At 40.1% G+C, this 19,238-nt stretch overlaps 1 protein-coding gene across 1 annotated transcript; it reads right to left on the bottom strand.

Moving 5' to 3' along the window:
• Positions 1 to 783: 783 nt before the first annotated feature.
• Positions 784 to 17,792, bottom strand: LOC134750774 (disintegrin and metalloproteinase domain-containing protein 33-like). Its single transcript, XM_063686016.1, has 15 exons — positions 17,617 to 17,792; positions 17,085 to 17,217; positions 16,587 to 16,744; positions 15,912 to 16,085; positions 14,714 to 14,883; positions 13,965 to 14,136; positions 13,432 to 13,568; positions 12,977 to 13,178; positions 12,454 to 12,594; positions 11,695 to 11,813; positions 11,188 to 11,358; positions 7,802 to 7,895; positions 7,086 to 7,200; positions 2,254 to 2,349; positions 784 to 1,454 (listed from the first exon to the last, which is right to left on the bottom strand). The coding sequence occupies exons 1-15, from the start codon at positions 17,785 to 17,787 to the stop codon at positions 784 to 786; spliced, it is 2,724 nt and encodes a 907-aa protein (XP_063542086.1). The 5' UTR covers positions 17,788 to 17,792.
• Between the last annotated feature and the right edge of the window lie 1,446 nt (positions 17,793 to 19,238).

Consider the following 19,238-nt stretch of genomic DNA (forward strand, 5'->3'; position numbering starts at 1 on the left):
AGTATGGTGTCAAAAGCCTTCTTGTAATCAATATAGGCTATATAAAGTGGTGTGTTGAATTCTTGGTGTTTTTCTATGATTTGTTCCAACGAGTGTATGTGGTCTACTGTTGAAAAACCCCGTCTGAAGCCCGCTTGTTCAAGTGGTTGGTGTCTATCTAGGATGGTGCTTATTCTTTTTTCTATAACTGATGAAAAGAGTTTGTATAGGATGGGCATTAAACTTATCGGTCTATAATTGTTAACATCGTTAGGATTCCCTTTTTTGTAAAGCAGTATTATGTTTGATTCTGACCATTGACTTGGAATCTCTGTAGTTTTCAATATAAGGTTAAATAAGAATGTCAGTGGAGTACACAGGAGAGACTCTGCGGCTTTTATGGCTTCGTTGCTCAGGTTGTCTGGGCCTGGGCTTTTGTCAAGTTTCAGAAGTTGGATGGCCTTTGATACTTCGTTCTTCGTGATATTTTCTAATTCATCTTGTTGTTGTATGTTGTTGTTTTGCAGAGATGTATGATCTTGGATTGTACTTATATTTGTGTTCTCATATTCTTTTGTGTTATATAAATCTTTGTAGAATGCTGTGGCTACGTCCAAGACTTCTTTGCGGTTATGAGCTGTTGTTTGTTGGTTTGCTAAACTTTTAATCCAGGTTTTGTGTGTTTGTAATTGTTTATAAGCCTTTTTTAAGCTGCTTGTTTGGGTGAGATGCTTTTCTAGTATTCTAAGTTTATAGTTCTTGTAGTCGTTTTTGATACATTTATTTGTTATTTTGTATAACGCCCTAAGCTCGTTTTTCATGGACCGTGATTTTGGTTTCGTTTTTTGTAATTGCTGTCTGCGGGACATTTATTTCTTTATTTAAGTCTTTAAAATTAGGAGTCTTGGAGTTAGATTTTTCTGTAAGCGACTCATACATATTTTTCATATCATTAACTTTAGGTTTGATTACATCTACATTATTTGCCACAGTTTTATTATGAATAGGAGCATGATTATACTTTTCAACAATAACAATATCTTCTTTATTTATGTTATTTATAGTACGTTTTAATTTTATCGGTTCTTTAACATTTTTTATATTCGATTGATCATGCACTGCACTTTTAGCTACATTTGTAATAGGTATATCAACATAACATATTTCCGTGTACTCGTGACCATTGATTTCATTCTTCACAGTAACAATTTTACGCACTTTTTCATCTGTCACATTAAATTGACTGTTATCACGATTAACTTTATCACTATCATGAAACCACTTCCTAAATGAGTTAATATTAGGAAGTGCAAACTTAGAACCAATGTTGGTAGGTTTTGAGTAGTGTGATTTGAAAATCTTGAAGCGGAGAGGAGAGCAGCAGGGACAGAAGTAGATGAGGAGCAGCGCCAATATAATTGCAGGGACAATGCCTAGGAAGATCACGTACATCGCCACCATGAATCGCCATAAACCTGTAAAAATGTAACGTTTTCAATCAAAAGGTACCACATTGTCCCTTACCATAAGCGACAATGTGGCACCTTTTGCTTGAAAACAACATAAATAAAGTTGGTTATCCCTTTTTTTGTCTATGCCAATTGTAGTCGGTCATTCAAAGTTCAAAAAAATATTCTGCAAGTAGGCCTCAAGGGCTCTTTTACAAGTCAATACACTTACAGGAGGAGTTCAAATATTACGTAACGCAATTTGGGGGGGGAGAAGGGGTCTTGTAAAACGTTACGATGCGTTACATGGGTGGGAGGGGGGTTTTGAGCAAGGCGTTACGTAACAAATCACGCCTATTTCCCGGAGGGGTAGGCAGAGACTACGGATTTCCACTTGCTACGATCCTGACATACCTCTTTCGCATAACATTCCTCATACACGTTCGCTCATTTCGCATAAAGTGGCCATGTACTTTTGCAACAACGTGCATGTAACTTGTGAGGGTTACTTGTGCAAGCAATTGCGCAAACATGTGTAGTAATAGCACGCGCTACCTTGGTAAGGTCAGCATATCTCTTTCTCGCTCTCAATTATAGCTGCATCCTTAACGAATGTACGGTGGAACACCTTCCACCACAGAATAACTAATAGTACCTTCCACTCGATCGAACAGGTCGCGGTCCGGTACTCCCGTCTGACAGAACTTTTATATGCATCATATTGTGCCAGAGCCATCGATCAAAGTGCCCACAGTGAGCGTGACCAGTTGTTTAAAACACGTAGGTAGGAATAGGAAGTAGAGACTTGGGTAGAGAAGGTACTGACTGCTAGTGTCTGCAGTGGGGCCGGAGTCGAGCGAGCCGCCCGCGCCGGGCCGCGCGCACAGCGGCGGCGCGTAGCCCGCCGAGCAGTGGCAGTTACCTGCAATTGAGCCAGTTCCCTTATTTAAAGAAAAAATGTGTTTGGGCTTGGCTACGAAACATAATTTTCCATCGTCGAAAACCAAACAGTTGACGCACCACACAGGGGCTGGACATAATAGTGGACGGCGTACGAGCCTAATTCCTAAGAAAAACCGGAAATCGATGTACAGTTTAGCCATTACACACGCATACTAGAGGTAAGTCAATTTTTTTTTTTTTTTTTTTAATTTATTGAGAAACAAACAGTCTTAAAGTAAACATAAGCAACTTAGCTAATAGCTACAAATTGATGTTTTATAGACCTATAGTTTCCTAATTCACATATCGAGGTACGATTAAAAAGTAATGATAAATAGTGCAAACTTGTAGTACCTAGTAGTTGTACATAATCAAAACAATAGTATACCAACTAATACAATAGCATATAAATGTATAAACAAGAGAAAAGACTTATACTTACATTTTTCACTTACTTAGACTTAAATTACTAAGATTACAAGTACTTACTATCGGGTTGCTTGCAACATTTCACCCTTATTTTAATAAAGAATATACAGTTCTTTTAAACAAGCCTAATGAACTGCTAAACAAATCTGCGTCCATACACTTTTCATTGTACTGCCTACACGCGCGCCCAATATACGAATGCCGTGCGTGTTTTGTTCTGCTGTTAGGAATGCTAAATAATGCCTTACTGCGACAACTACGTTCATTCCTACGGGGGACACGAAAGCAAATTTTATGTAATAAATCGGGGGCATCTACAACATTATTAATAATTTTGAATAAAAATGCTAAATCTGTACAGGACCGTCTAAGTGAAAGTGGCTGGATATTATGATATGTAACCGAGGAAGCGTAATTTACATAGTTACGACCCACTCGAAATTCCAGTGCTTTAACGAATTTTTTCTGGAGTCTTTCAATTCGGGTCTTATGGACATTAAAGAGAGGATTCCACACTACAGAAGCAAATTCCAATCTACTGCGAACGTAACTATTATAAAGAAGTTTTGTGGCCATACAGCACCGGAATCTGTATGGCCACGGAATAAATTCAGATGTTTAATTCCATGCCATGGGACCCGTTTCTTGAATGAAATAATTAGAAACTCAACCCATGTAATGCGTCTATTCTCGGTTTTCTATGCGGCAACTAAAACCTGTTTGAAAATGGTCCTTCGAACCGGGTTCAGTTATTTGCTCCTATCAATATTAAAGGAAATTTGACATTTTGGAATAGAATACTATTCGATTAAGAGCCAACAGGAGTGGTCATTTCTCCATACAAACGTACTCGACTGTTTCCTCCGTGGTTTTTGAAGCTAGAGCAATGATTTTTTCAACACAGATTAATATTGTCAATATCTGTGTCGGTGTGTTTTGCTTTTTTTGATATTCTTGTTTTTTAAGGCGCTAGAGCCCTTCAAACATGGCCAAAAATGGCCTCACTGACTATGCCGCAATGAGAGGCGTGGTATTCAAAACTGATATCAATTAGCCAAAAAATCAAAACAGTCCGACACAGACAATTTCATAATCATTTAGATTTCCAAATTTGGTTACGATTGGTTAAGTTTTGGAGGAGGAAACAGTCGAGTACAAAACCTCGATTTTTGAGATTTTTACGCAGGATTTTTCGCCTAAGCTGCAGTTGTCCTTATCGTACTAATTTTAGGGGCGGGGTCAAGTTTCTAAATACGTACACAGACAGAAAAGTGACGGGCAATAGTCGATATTGAATGTCGATAATCTAGTGATGTGATAAGATCGATAAACCATAACAGTCGCGATTTGCCTCTTAGTAGGCGAAGTAAGTAAAGTGAGTATGCACTTTGGCCTCAGGGGATATCGTTTAATACTATTTATTATTCCTTGGTTCATACAAAGCTGAGCTGACGCACTAGCTACGAGATTAAGTCCTGGCTACCCCCCAAAAAGGAAGGGGAAAAGTCGGCTTCTGCGGTCCAGTTTGCCTCTATTTCTACCTATCTGTTGATCATGATCTATGAGATCAAATTTGGTATAAATTTTGTGTAAATTAGGGACGAATAATTTATTTTAGAAATAATAGTTTCACATTTTCATATACAAATCTGAATATATGAACGAAACATTAAAATAAAATAAATATTTAAATGTCGCTCCCAAATAACAAACGTGATTTTTTTGCCGTTTTTTGCGTAATGGTACGAAACCCTTCGTGCGCGAGTCCGACTCGCACTTGGCCGTTTTTTGTTAATAGCTTTTGAACTTTTTTTAAGTGGGAATAAATTAACGCTTCGAATACATTTTTCTAGACATCATTCCGAATCCAATGAGGTATCATACGTATTTTTAGGAATTAGTATCTCTATTAGTGGCAGCCGTACAAGCCCAATTTCAATGAAAAACCGCAAATCGATGTACAGGTTAGCCGTTTGGCACACGCATACTAAGAGGTCAAAACAAAATTTTTGACCCGCAGTTCCTAAATAAATCCCTTTTTTTTGTAAATTAAAACAAATAGAATTTTCAAAACATACCAAGTTTGGGGTCAAGTTAAAGGGTTAAAGAGGTATTTCCCGTTGGATATATGGATATTACGTATCATTGTATGATTAATATGTACCGTATCTGCAGTACAGTTCCATAAGTCTCGTAAAATAGGTATTGAAGTAGATTGTGTCACTTTGTATTGAAAAAAAAAAAAACTAAATAAAATTATTTTTAAAATTGCTTTTTTGGGGTTCGATATGAGAATATCACGTATCATTTGTGGTATATTGTACAAAAAAAAATCAGCCATATCGTAACTGGAGGAGTCCAAACTTGGTATGTTTTGAAAATTCTTTTTGTTTCAATTTAAGAAAAACCGGCCAAGTGCGAGTCGGACTCGCGTTCCAAGGGTTCTGTACATTACAAAATTTAAACAATGTATTTTTTATATGAAACGTGAGTGAAATGTCTTTAAAAAACCCGTAGGGGTCGGATCAAAAACTAAGTAATTAAGTCCGACTCACGCTTGACTGCAATTTCCAATAGGTTTTCCTGTAATCTTTTGGTAAAGATCTATTTTGTGTATTTTTGTTTTAAATTTTAGATCCAGTAGTTTCGGAGATAAAGGGGGGAATGATCATTTTTTGCCTATTTTCTTGAATAACTTCTAAATTATTTATCCTAAATTATAAAAAAATGTATTAGAGATTCTCACAATGAGCTCTTTCATTTGATATATAACACGATATAGTTATTATAGTTTAAAATACTTTATTTTTAATTTTCTCATTTACCCCCTAAAAGTGGTCCCCATGTTTAAAATTCATTTGTTTACGTTACATGTCCGTCTTTGGGTCACAAACTTACATATGTATACCAAATTTCAACTTAATTGGTCCAGTAGTTTCAGAGAAAATAGGCTGTGACAGACGGACACACTGACAGACAGACGCACGATCCTATAAAGTATAAGGGTTCCGTTTTTCCTTTTGAGGTACGGAACCCTAAAACTGGCTAAAATGTAATGATGTGGTATTTTCAGAATCGCTTCAAAAAGCCCTTTCGTATGATAGACAAGAGAAGATTACGATAGGTTTGAAAAAAAAAAATATAAAAAAAAGGTTTCAGCACTCCCTCCTAAGGGATTTTTTTTTAGGAACTGCGGGTCAAAAAAATTGTTTTGACCTCTAGTATACGTGTACCAAACGGGTAACCTGTACATCGATTTGCGGTTTTTTTATGCGAACAGCTTACACTATATTTTTCACCACCTTGAACGTTTTGTAGACTAGACTATTGTCCCAAATTGGGGTTTCATATTTATTCCGACCAGAATTAGCTCTTCAAATATTTTTATCAAAATCTGACTCATAAATAAAAAACGGACAATTAATAAAACTGTATAATTACATCAAAGTAAGAAATATCACATGTCACATGTTTCTTTGTTATGATATTTTATCTAACCTGAGGCTAATTTTTTCTATTCCACGTAGCCGGAGAGCGGCAAATTTGTTTTTAATCACACTTGCTCGAAAAGATCTTATTCTATGCAGGTGTACTGAAGGGAAAAGGCCTTAATGTTCCCGCGGGAGTTATAGCTTTCTTTTTTAATTAGGTATGTCACTAATTCATACGAACCAAGTAAGTTATAAGTAAAATACTTTGTTTAAAGTCAAGGTATAAGGGAGTTTTACTTTTAAAATACTTACGACTATAATTTAATATTTTTGTTTATATTTAATATTTAATTGGATTAATTTAACAGCCGTTATCTTGTATGTTTTATACAACAATGTTTTCTTGTATGTCCATGTTATGTTATGTTTTTTTACCCTTCTGTACCTCGAAATGTTAATTAGATTGCAGGTTGTAGAAGGATATTGAATTCAGTTACTTAAAATCAAGGAGTTAACCACAATAACAGGGAATAAGCAAACGCTTAGTGGTGGTAGCGAGCGAACGAGTTCAAATCGAAGAATAAAGTAAGAAAAGAACTGGGTGGTGTGTGGCGTGGTATTTGGTATGCATAGCTATAGCGTAGAGCGGGCCGGCCAGCGGAGGCCGGCGAGGAGCGCAAAATGCGTTCGCGTCTGTGTGGGTGCACCACACACACTGGAATAGTCCCTCGCTACGCGGTACCGCCCCCGTCAGAGCGACGGCGATATTCAACTTGAAATCTCAAAATTGAACCCGGGCTCACCTCCTGTTGGCTCTTAATGCTAAACTTCTGTTTTATAGTTATAATTGCCATACCATTGGAGTTGCACACGCCGTGTCCAGAGCAGTTGGAGGGGCAGACAGAGCCCGCTGCTCGCTGCGCTATCTCTCTCACTCGCTCAACCGACACACATCTCTGCTGCATGCACATCTGTAATATTTTTCCGAATGAATAACTGGGAAACAACGCAGTGTCAAAAGGCTTCCAAAAAAGAGCAGGGAAGTTGGGGAGGTAAATAAATTGTTAGAAACTTATAAAGTCAGAAGCTTACTCTGCGCCAAGTGGGGCCAAATCATAGTCACGCCACAGAATAAATAATAATACTACCGTACAGAAAGGAAACTTCCTACAAAACCGAAGTTTGCCAGCGATTCAGGGACGAATCGTGCTGTCCCTTTCTTATGTATGGCACTATCCCTTTCGGCTATTTAGGGTTGTCAAAATTCAAGTAATTATTTCATCTGTGGTCGTGCACACAAAGGGACGTCAAGTTGTGCCAACCCTAATAATGGCTCGGAGCAATGCTGAGCCGAAAGGAGGAGTGTCGCACCACTGGTCACGCAGCACGCACATTGTTGCACATGTCACAGACGAGGGCCAAAAATCACGAAAAATATGAGTTTTATGGCACATATCTGGTAAATTGTGCTTTTATAAGCACGCACAGGACCAGTTAGTCCTCTAGATCCGGACGTACCTACCTTACCTCTACCTCTAGAAATGTCGGACTACTTTAACTAGCTATAAGTACCTTATCGGGTCCGCACTTAGCGCCGTCGGGTACCAGGCCAGGGTCCACGTCCCTCAGGCCAAAGTCGATAATCACCGTGTGACACGGGACCATCCTATCTGAAAACAAACGAAAAAAAAACTATAGTGTGAACTACGCCGCAAATACTCGCGTAGCCGTAAACATACCTAGATAAAACTTAGATTAAGGTGGTTCGATTTTCATACAAAATTCAATCTGCTTTAATTAGGGCACTACACACTATTACTACACAAATATTTGCTCATTTATCTACTTTCGAATATTCGTTTGCGCTAAATTAATAGAAAAACTTTGTTTCATACAGAAATCATACATAAATCAACGTAATTTTTTCATCAATTTTACGTATGTGTGTGTCACAAATGTCGTGTACAAATACGTTGCGTGCGGCGTTGCCACTCTATGACGTTGGCGACGTTGCCTGGCCGACCTGGCAGGATTTGCAGTGCCGTCATGTTTAGTGCATTTTTATTTGACAGTGTCGACACTGACACATAGGGTCATGTTTATTGTGACATCAATTTGTTTGTATAAATTGAAAATGATAGCAACGTCTAAATCAAGTTACAAAAATCATCAGTGTTCTGGTCCGCGAAAATCCAGAAAATTTCACTCAATTGAAGCGGACTTCACCAAAGTTTCGTAAGGTAGGTACAGTTTCATTCCTTCATTGTACATTGTAATTTTCTCGTGCCGATCTTTTTAGAAAATAATTCTCACTTCTTCCGTAATGGTAGATATAAGCAGTGAACAATACCTATATTATGTAATTATTACTGTTTTGGTTGCCGAATAGTCAATGTGTCACTAACTCTAGGTTTTTTTTAGGTATTGTGCAAAATGAAGAGGCATTCTTGGAAATAAAATGTTTTCCTTCATTAGCCAGAAAAAATCAGGACATCCTCACTGCAATAAAGTAAAATAAAACATTTCCTGGGGATGAAAATTATGGAATTTTGTCTATGAATGAGAAACACAATTATTACTAGGTAAGTAAATGATAACTTTATTAGAATCCATATTGTTGCATCATCTTTCTTCCTATATAACATTAGAGATTTTGTGCTATCATGATATTATTTTTCTTTCAGGTACAGGGACAACTACGGATAACAAATATGAAAAAATGTTATTTCATTTGTTGTGTGAATCCATCTACACCAACAAGACATCCACTGCTGGACATAGGCCTCCCCAGGGATCTCCACAACGACTGGTCTTGCAAGACCGGCCAAAATATCGAGAAATAAATAATATAAATAAACATGATAAATATCCCGTTTTCTATAATAGTTATAATTAGAAGGCCATGCAATGTTGTTACTCACTGTACCTACTTGAATCCAAAAAATAAAATATAAAAAAGTTTTAATTTTATTATACAATTACTACTTTATTATTAGTATATTACGATACAAGTGCGAAAAGTAGGAAATTGGCAACGAGTGGCGATAAATTGAAACACGACCGAAGGAAGTGTTTTAATCGACACGAGTTGCGAATTACCTTTTCGCACGTGTATTGTACAACGTTTTACAGTACATAATTATGGCCCTTTACATTTTCGACATATGCACGTATTGTACTAATTACCGCATTAGGGCGGTAACGTATATGTAGCACCATATGTACTAAAAAGTATTTTACAGTACATATGGTGCAACTTTCTCGCCCTAGTGCGTAAAGAGCACTTTTCATGCATATGTCGAAAGTTTAAAGGGCCATATGTACTGTAAAACGTTGTACGATACACGTGCGAATAGGTAATTCGCAACTCGTGTCGATTTAAAACACTCTGCGGTCGTGTTTTAATCTGTCGCCACTCGTTTCGAATTTTCTCTTTTCCGCACTTGTATCGTAAATAACTATTTCAAACTGCAAGGGTACGATGATAGATCTCAATTCAATATAATTTTGCAACATTTGGCATTATTAGGTTATAAATTGTATGGAGATGAAATCTATCATCGTACCCTTCCAGTTTGATAAATACTATAGAGGCTGGGCAGTAAGGGATTGCTTTACTTGTAGAACTATATTTAGCGCTTTAAAAAAAAACTGATACCTGACACTTACAAACCTGGACTTCCTTGGGCTAGTGCTACTAAGAATCGTCAGTATTCTCCATCCTTTCTGAGTTGGAAGAACCCAAAAAGGTGAGATTTGTGAAAGTCAGGTTTTCAATATATGTGGCGTTTTCAACCAAACGGGTACCTACTTATTGTTGTCATATTTCCATAAAGCTTCAAAATGAAATCAACCTAATCGACAACCGACAATGTGGTACCTTTTAGTTCAAAACGTCACATATTTTTATAAAACGTTATAAACTAATTTATTAATAATACTGAATATCTGGGAGAAAAAGAAAACATAAGTAAAAACTCAAAAATGCTCGTTTTCCCAGAGATAAGACCTAGCTAGATCGAACCCCTTACAGCAAATTTCATCGAAATCGTTAGAGCCGTTTCCGATATCACTGAAATATATTTCGGTTATATCGGAATCGGACAAGAATTCGAAGAATAAAAGGTATAAGATAACACAAAAAGGACAAAAAAAAGTACCCCTGACGTACCAGTCTCGAACCCGAATCCTCTTGCACGTATTTCCACGAACATACCGCAACGCCATTGCAGCATACTTACACTGCATGAAATTGTCTACTACAAGCATCACGGAAACACTGTTTGCATGTGTGAGTAATAGTAGGAAATAGCATGACAGAAACACTCTGTCGACTTTAAAAGTGTTTTTTGCACTAATGAAGTATTCAATGTTTATTATAATAGTTCAATATTTATGTAAAGAGTGCGCTAAACATACTTTTAAGTATACAGATACCAACACTATTCCACAAAAAAATAAAACCTGAAAATTTGCGAAAGTGACGCCAGATAGCGGGGTTTAAGCTTTGGGTAACCTAGTCGAACCACCTTAAGAGCAAATTATTAGCACATGAAAATTATTCAATATTTAGACATAGGTACTTCAGCTTAAGCATTTGTTTGCTTTGACGCGTCTCTTTACATGGCGACCCGGCCAGGATAAAAGTGCGAGTGGCGACCATAGGTACTAGACGACACAGTTTGCATATATATTGATTCGATCTAATACTGATACTATCACTAGTGATACAGCACAGTCAGCATCAATCAACAATAGATAGTGACGATCAAATAAGTGGCCAAATAAATCGTAACACACCTTTGTTACCATAGAAATAAGGTTGTGACTTGTGTTCCGTTTGGTCATTTTGACCGTCACTATCTATTCATTACGTACTGTACTGTGTACATGAACAACGCCAGTGGCCTAGGGCCTAGGCCTATCGTCGGCTGTTAAGTAAGACATACGACAATAACTCACCCCTGCCCTTCTGCGCGAAATAATTCATCATCCTCGCAGTATAAATGTCGCCGAGGTGGATTTTATTTTTTCCGAGATGGGTGCACTGCAGCATGCCGCACAAAACGTCTTGTGGCGAGCAGCTGCGGAACCTCTGCGACACTCGATCGTAACCGCAGTTGCCGTATCTGTTGCAATATATAAGCAACTTCTAGAGTTAAACCAAAAAAAGTCTGCAGAGATTTTTCTTAGCCACTTAATGTAGTATAATAGGCCAAAATAGTGTGTAATGTGGAGTCCTGTAAGTTCGCGCTTCGCGTCTCCTTTGACGCGGGCCAAAAAACCGACAAAAAACGGGGAACAAGGCGCGAAGTCGGGAACAATCTGCGAAACCGACGCCACACTTACGTTCGTGGCTTCGCGCCGTGATTCGCGCAAGTGTGGAGGGCCCTATAGAGGCAAATAGACGAACGAACAAGGTTGTCCGCGGTATTTCTGGTTCTGGTTAAACCTTGGGTACTTACTCGGCGGCGTATACGTTGTGCTCGTTATAGCACGCGTCGTCGGATCGTTCGCCCGTGATCCCCCACAGCAGCTGGCACTGGTCCGTGTGAGTGCGGCACGAACCTCGCACGCAGTATGCCTGAGAAATATATAAAGCTTCAGTTAAGACAAGTTTTGAGAAGAAATGCCAATCGCAATTGAAATCACCGTTTATAGAATCTCAAAGAGCCGTAAATACTCTTCCGTTATCTAATTGTATCTTCTGGGTGGCTTGAAAAACCAAAATTGTGCCTCAAAAGACCTGCATGCGACTCGTGACGCAAGGTTTGCCTACCCCGGAGTTAAGCCTTGGTCTGGTTGACAACGCCTGCGTACAGCCTCTTTTGTCCAAGTGACGCTGTAGGTACGATTTACGAAGCGTGCGGCGTCAACCAGAGAGGCCTGAGGCTGATTAGTGATAACTCAGGTTAAGCCATGCTGCGCCTGACTATTTTGACTAAATTGATTGACTACTTTAACTTTAAATAAGACGGCTGGAGTTCGATCAAGCGCTGTGGAATGAGCGTAGGAAGTTTTATGCAGATAGAATATGGGTTAGGCAACGGAAAAATGAGGTTTCCTACCTATACTTATATGAAACAATGATATGGCTAATAGGTATAAGGCGGAAGAACGGAGCAGTCAAATACGAAAACAAAACTCTACTTCGCTCATCAGTATCACGATAATATATTGGATTTAAAGGCAGATAAATAAATAATAATAATTAATAAAATTACCTGTCCCTTCCGACAAGGCGTGGCGTCCATCTTATGCACGTCTTGCGGACAAAATGGTGAGCTCCCGTTACAGAATTCCGGCAAATCACACTCGCTGTTCGCGGCGCGGCATTCTGTGCCAGGCGCCTTGGGACGACATGTCTGAAATAAATGCAACATATGGCAGAAATCAGCAAAAACCCCCGTAGATTAAAGGCGTGAACGAAAGCCACCGGATGGACACAAACCGACAGGATTTCGGAGAGTTTCCGCACTCTTTGTCGCGGCATAAAAATGACAACTACCTACCTACTACTAAATTTGTGGAGAGGCTTTAAGATTAAGGTGAGGAGAAAACGCAGTCAACTCTCAACTGGATGAGTCAGGGACCCGGACTATGAAATCGCAGCGAAATAGGGCCCGAGAAATAGCAGTCTAAATCGGACTTCATATACTTACAAGGCTGCATGCTACTGGAGATACCTTTGAAACATGACAAAGGACGTTAAGCAAACCGGTATGCTTTTAGACAAGAGAAGTGTACCCTAATATCACAGCACTGCCCGTGGCCGCACGTGGCGTTGGCTCGCAGCGTGCAGTCGGGCTTGCAGCACGCGGTGCACGCGTTGTGGTCACTGTCCTTAGGGGTGAACGCTCCCGGTGATGTCCCGCAATCGCATTCCTCGCCCTCTTCTAGGAACCCATTTCCGCAAGTTGGTGAGTCGAAGAGCCTCTTCGGTATGTTACTGTAGATAAAATATTTCGTAATTACAATTTTATCAGAGCTATGCCTTTTTATTTAAATATATAATGGTCCCTCCACACTCGTGCGCGAATTGCGGCGTTCGCGGCTTCTCGCCGCGTAGTCTGGAGCGAGCTTAACTCTAGGACAGAGGTGGGCAACCGTTCAAACAAAACGTGATAGTCTTCAGGACACCACAATTAACCATAAAGCTAAAATAAGTTCAATTTTTTTTCAGTACAACACAGCTAGCTCACCGTAAACAGTAGTCAAAGCCCTTTTCGAAAGAACGACTGAGATTCCTCAGGCTGCAGGAAGACCAGCGCACGGGAATAATTGAATCACTGGTATACGAGCTCATGATGCACCGCTTGTCTGGGCACACGCAGCCATCCTGGAAATAGGTAGCTACATAAACTATAATTAAATAACCTTATCGAATTTAAATATTTATCAATTCCGGTTGGTTCCATTATGTACCTATATTTACAGGGATTGGTATTTGTTTACCTACTCGTATTTTTAATGTGTAATCTAAAGGGTTCTCTGGCAAGTCAACTATGTCAAGTCAAATTAGTACAGAAGATCCAAACTTCGCGCCTAGATCTTTAAATTTTTCTTTTCTACTATCAAAGCTGGCTTGCCAGAGTATACATCATCTATCCTTTTTCTGAACACTTTCTACTGAGAAGGACAGATAAAGATTAATTAACGGCAAGATAGCACAACGCGTCCGGCGAATGGATAGATGTCCGTTAAGGATAGGCCATACGGCAGGTTTGAAAAATACCTTCTCATCGTCATGGCCCATGCCAAAGTTGTGCCCCATTTCGTGCGCCATGGTCATAGCCACGATCCCAAACACCCTGGAGTGGTTGGTCTCCACACCTGCAGATTTCTCATTTGAACAGATCATGCCCACGTGTGCCTTGCCAACGACGTCGTCGTTGAATTTTTGCCGGCTGAATTAAACAAAAATAATTATGATTCAAATTGGGATACAATCGTAACAAGGCTTAGGTTAATATAATATTTATTTCCAATAATAATATTAATTTATCTTAGGTTAGTTATTAGGTTATTAGAGTTAGACCAAGAAAAGTCTGCAACAATTTTGATAGCAAACGCAGTGCAAGTGTTATTTTAAACGTCAATAAGTAAGTTGGTTACGTTCATTCGTGATTATTTGTTCGTGATTAACTCAATAAATAGTATATTATTCTCAAGCCCGCTCCAGACTACGCGGCGCGAAGCCGCGAACGCGAGTGTGGGAGTCTAGTTCGCTAATCAGTTAAAGAGGCTCCACAGTTCCACACTCGCGTTTGCGGCTACGTGCCGCGATTCGCGCACGAGTGTAGAGGGGCTTTTACATCAAGCCAGGTTTTGATGAAATGTTACAGACCTATATAATAAATAATAATGACAGCATTGAAATATAAGCAGGCTATACAAGCTAACGAAATTTCTAGTTTCGATGTTCGCGGTTGGTCCCCATGGCTTACTTATTGATCTTGATACTTTTTAAGGTTTGTAACTCACGTGAGCAGATGAGCATTGTCATTGGGTATCCTGTGGATGAGATCCGTGCTCCGGTACTTGTTAAAGTTATCGAGTGTGGCTTGACTGTCCATGTCCAGCGTGATCTTATCTACCTCCGTCCACACCTCGACGCCCACCAGGGATATGAAAATGTTCAGAGGAGCGTACACCTGGGACAAAATAAGTAAGTAAGGGCTTAAGTCATGGGTAAAGGCAGGTACAGGCACCTGGAGCTCAAATTTTACATACAATGTATGCCCCTCTGAGGCCTCTCCCCCCGGCCTCAGGCGATATAAACTTGCCCCCCTCCCCTAGTTCACTGGCTGGCTATGCCCTTGGCTTAAGTAGAAATAAATTATCAGAATGATTTGACTAAAGTGGAATAATATAATGTAGTTAGAGTTATAGGGAGTGTTTCGTTTTCATTTTTGTCCCGTCGACATACGTTAGAAAACAAAGCAATTGTTAGGTTTACCACAAAACACGGTAGTAAAAAGTCGTTAGAACTATCTTGAAAGGTCCAACGGATTATCGACTATCTCTATGAACAAGATTACAAACAAAACACTACAATTCAATGGATCGTGTCGTATGATACAATAGGCTTGGTAGTGCCATGGGCGGCAGTGGCCACCTTTAGCGTCACCGTCCTGACGCAAAAGGAGGCCGCTGAACGAATGCGCGAGGACGACGCCAACTCGCTTCCTCAGCGCCGAAGGAGGCCAGGCAGGCGGCGAAGAGCCTTCGCAGCCCGAATGCTGCCACCCTAACAGAAACTGCGTGACAGAATCTGCGAGTGACAGAACCTGCGAGTGATGGGTCGGAAGCCCCATCACTCGCCTGAAGAGGTTTCCGAGCTGGAAGGCCCTCAAGTGTTCCGAGGTGCCTTCAGCGGAGTAGGCTGCTGGAGCAGCCCCAAATTGATGGGTCCGCAAGGGCAACGCCGGCGGGGTCTCGGAGGTCTGCAGAGTTGTTCCCGTAACCCCGCCCAAAAGCGAGCGTCGGAACACCCCAGGGGTTTTAGTCCGTGCGAGTCGGACATACCCACTCGGCCTCTCCCGGGCCGGGTGGGATCCCTAACGGATTTCCCCTGGGTAAAAAAATAATAAAAAAAAAATAAAAAAATAAAAAAAGGCTTGGTAGTGCCAGAATGTATACAGAAACAAAATCTATCACTAACTTTACGACTTGGTCTTACGGAATAGATGATGTTCGCCAAATCCTTCATCTGCCGATGGACTAGGCGTATGTTTCCGCCGCTGGCAAGGTATTCGCCGTGATCCACGACCAGCACGAGCTCCAGGTAGCGCGAGCGACGGTTGGCATTGAAAGGCTCTTGGACTACAGCGTCGACAAATGCGTAGCGTTTGTTCTGGAATGTGTGCGTTGTGTCAAACTATGTGGTAGTCAACCGAACACCAAGTGAGACTGTCAATTAGGGATGTAGGGGTGCACTTGTCATGATTGTTAGTTTTATTATTGTTAACATATCTTGAGTAATTTTAGCCAGTTCATGAAATTTGGCAGAAAATAGTTCATAATATATAAAATACAATTTTGAAGGCAGAAGGTTAAGGAGTTAGATAGGTCAAAATTAACGTATCTATGAGTCACGAGGTCTCTCTTTGGGTGAACTAGGTATTACTTAGTTTTCGATGTCAATGAGAATGGTATACCATACAATACCTATCTTTCTTTTGTGATACCCAGGAAACCTTGCTCAGGCGCGGATGTATTAGGTACACAAGCTTTTAGCCAATTTTAAATTTAAAGGAGATACTACGATACTATATGTATTGTCAGTTAACTGTATGGACGATGGCAGGTATGTATTATACACACTCCACATACTTCACGGAGCAGATCTACCCACCCGATTGGATCTTCCTGCCAACTCATCGCCTTGCTGAAACAGCATAGAATTGTGAGGGTTGTGGCTGGAGTTATGCTTGGAGCCGCTCTCATAACCGCAGCGGTGTTTCTTCGTTAGATGTTCGTGCGAGTACAGGAAGTGTTCCCCGTTTATGGCACCTGGAATACGAGACTTATCTGCTCTATACTTGATACCAATTAATACACATGGCCTGAATATTAAAATCTGGTTACACCAACAACATTCGGTGGACCCATTTAAAGTACCTAATTTAGAAGAGAACTAAGAGATTTCCGGTGCATTGCATGCATAAACTACATAAGTTTCTTGATAGTTTGGCGTAATTGTCCCTTAGGATTGATATCAAAAGATCAAGCTGTTGCTGTTACAATTATACAAATGAGCCGAAAAAGACAGTCCATAGCTTGATGACGACTGGTGTTTTTATAAAAAAAAAATACAAATTGTATTTGTAATAAAGTAGAATGCATAAAAGACCGTGTGCAGGCTCGATGTACCGCAGCTGCCGTCCGTCGTAGATGACGCCCTTGACTCCGTCGCACGTTGACACCGCGACCCACGAGCCCGGCTTACCGCTCACACGTCCCGAATACTGGCATAAGTCTAACTCCTGCAATCACAAACGCACCAAATGTGAATCCCAAAGGCTGACACATGACTTTTGGGGCTCTCACCGCGACACCGCGTTGGCGCAACCAGTTTTGTCCACTGGGTTAATTGTAACTTGATTTTGTAACCAAGCGGACACCACGGTGGTGACATACGGCCCTTTGGCGTAGGCCAACCAACCAACCAATACCTCTACCAACACCAACAATACCAACTCATCATCCTCCTAGCGTTAGTCCCGTACTGTGACGGGGGTTCGTAGGCAATAAGATCTAAAGTTACTAGGTACATCTGAGGGCCTACCGCGAAAGACGATAATCGAAATTTCGTTATCGGTCTCTATCGCATGAGTATGTAAGAGCGAAAGAGAAGCAGATAACGAAAATTAGATTTATATTACCTCTTTCTCCGGCACGTGAACTATAGTCCGGACATCCTGCTGATAGCTCAGAGAGTGTCCTCGTGGCACCAGCGCTTCGTTAAGCCGCAGTTCTAATTCTTGCTCCTCGCCGTCGATGCACACAGTTATGGTCACCTCGCGGTGATGGGTTCCTGTCTGTAAGATGAACATAATAAATGACTAAAGATTATACACATAAGCAGTATCATTGATATAGCTATTAGCGTAGCGATAGCTAGTTGTGTTGTGTATCTATAATGTAGGAATAATGGTGCTTACCATATTTTTTGTAGTTGAATAGCGTGTGACAGAGACAGCACGCCTACGCGTGCGTTAGAAAGAGATATCTTTCCTAGTGGCCGTATAAGCCAGTCTAAGTAGACCCCGGAAGCCGCGGGTCAACTTATAGTGGGCGAGTGCGCGGCCATTTTGTTGTATCGCGCAGACGCTAACAGCGCTACGTGCGAGTTTAGTTCGGTAGCCGGTATCTTTTGGTTTAAACGTGTGCGCGTATCCGACCCTACGACCGATCATAACTTTGCTGAATTGTAATAGTTTGTATAGTTTATCAAAGGACTGTCTCATTTCAAATATAGACAGAGAGAATAATACTAATCTTTGTCTTACACTAGTACTAGCACCCAAAAGAAAAAGATGAGTAGTTTCTTTTGTGCTTATCTAAGGTGGTGGCACCAGTAATGGACAAGAACCAATTATGGAATTTTTTTTCCCGTACACTCCATTTTTAAGAAACAGACACTATATTTTTAAAGTAATATCACTGTTCAGGTATTAACTGATGGCCAAAATAACTAGTAATCATAAATGGTGGGCGATAAGGCATTACAACTTTGCTATCCATTACTGGGTACTGCTGTGCTTAACATGTCCATGACTGGTGCGGCACCAGGTGCCCTCACCCTACTGACAATTTGGTTTGACCAAATATATTTTAAAGTATAGTGGACTGTATTGTATCATAAGGGCCCTCTACACTCATGCGCGAATCACGGCGCGAAGCCGAGAACGCGAGTGTGGAGCTTAGTTCGCTAACGCATGAGTGTGGAGAGCCCTATAAACCGTGTTCTTTAAGTAAAATAAACTGTTTTAACTTCAGTGCCGGTTATTATTATACCTACACCCGTAATAGATGTGATTTCTCTCTTCGGTCTGCCATGCTGCAATTTGGGCTTAACGACACTATGTTTGCTGAAGTCCATTGTGGGATCTGAAACAATAAAAAATTGTTACAACCAGCTAAATAGGTATAAGCCTTTTTTTACTGGAGTGAACATCAAGGGGTGCAATAAATACATTGTGTTTAACTATAAACATTTTAGTATTGTCTAGAATAATTTAAAACTTAAAGTCACTGTAATTTTATTATTTAAAAAATAACAATACATTTCTTAAAAACGAACTTATCTATAAAATAAAACTAAATAAAAACTAAAAACTAAAACTAAAATACCACGCTCCAGACTACGCGGCTAGCTTAAGATCTAAGTCACATTAAAAAATCACACATACAGGCAAGATCTTGCCAAATTACAATTAGGTCGTGAGTCGTGAACGCACCCTAATAATGACAGATGTGGATTTATTATGTCAATGTCAACTTG

This window comes from Cydia strobilella, chromosome 20, assembly GCF_947568885.1.
Source record: "Cydia strobilella chromosome 20, ilCydStro3.1, whole genome shotgun sequence".
Taxonomy (NCBI): Eukaryota; Metazoa; Arthropoda; class Insecta; order Lepidoptera; family Tortricidae; genus Cydia; species Cydia strobilella.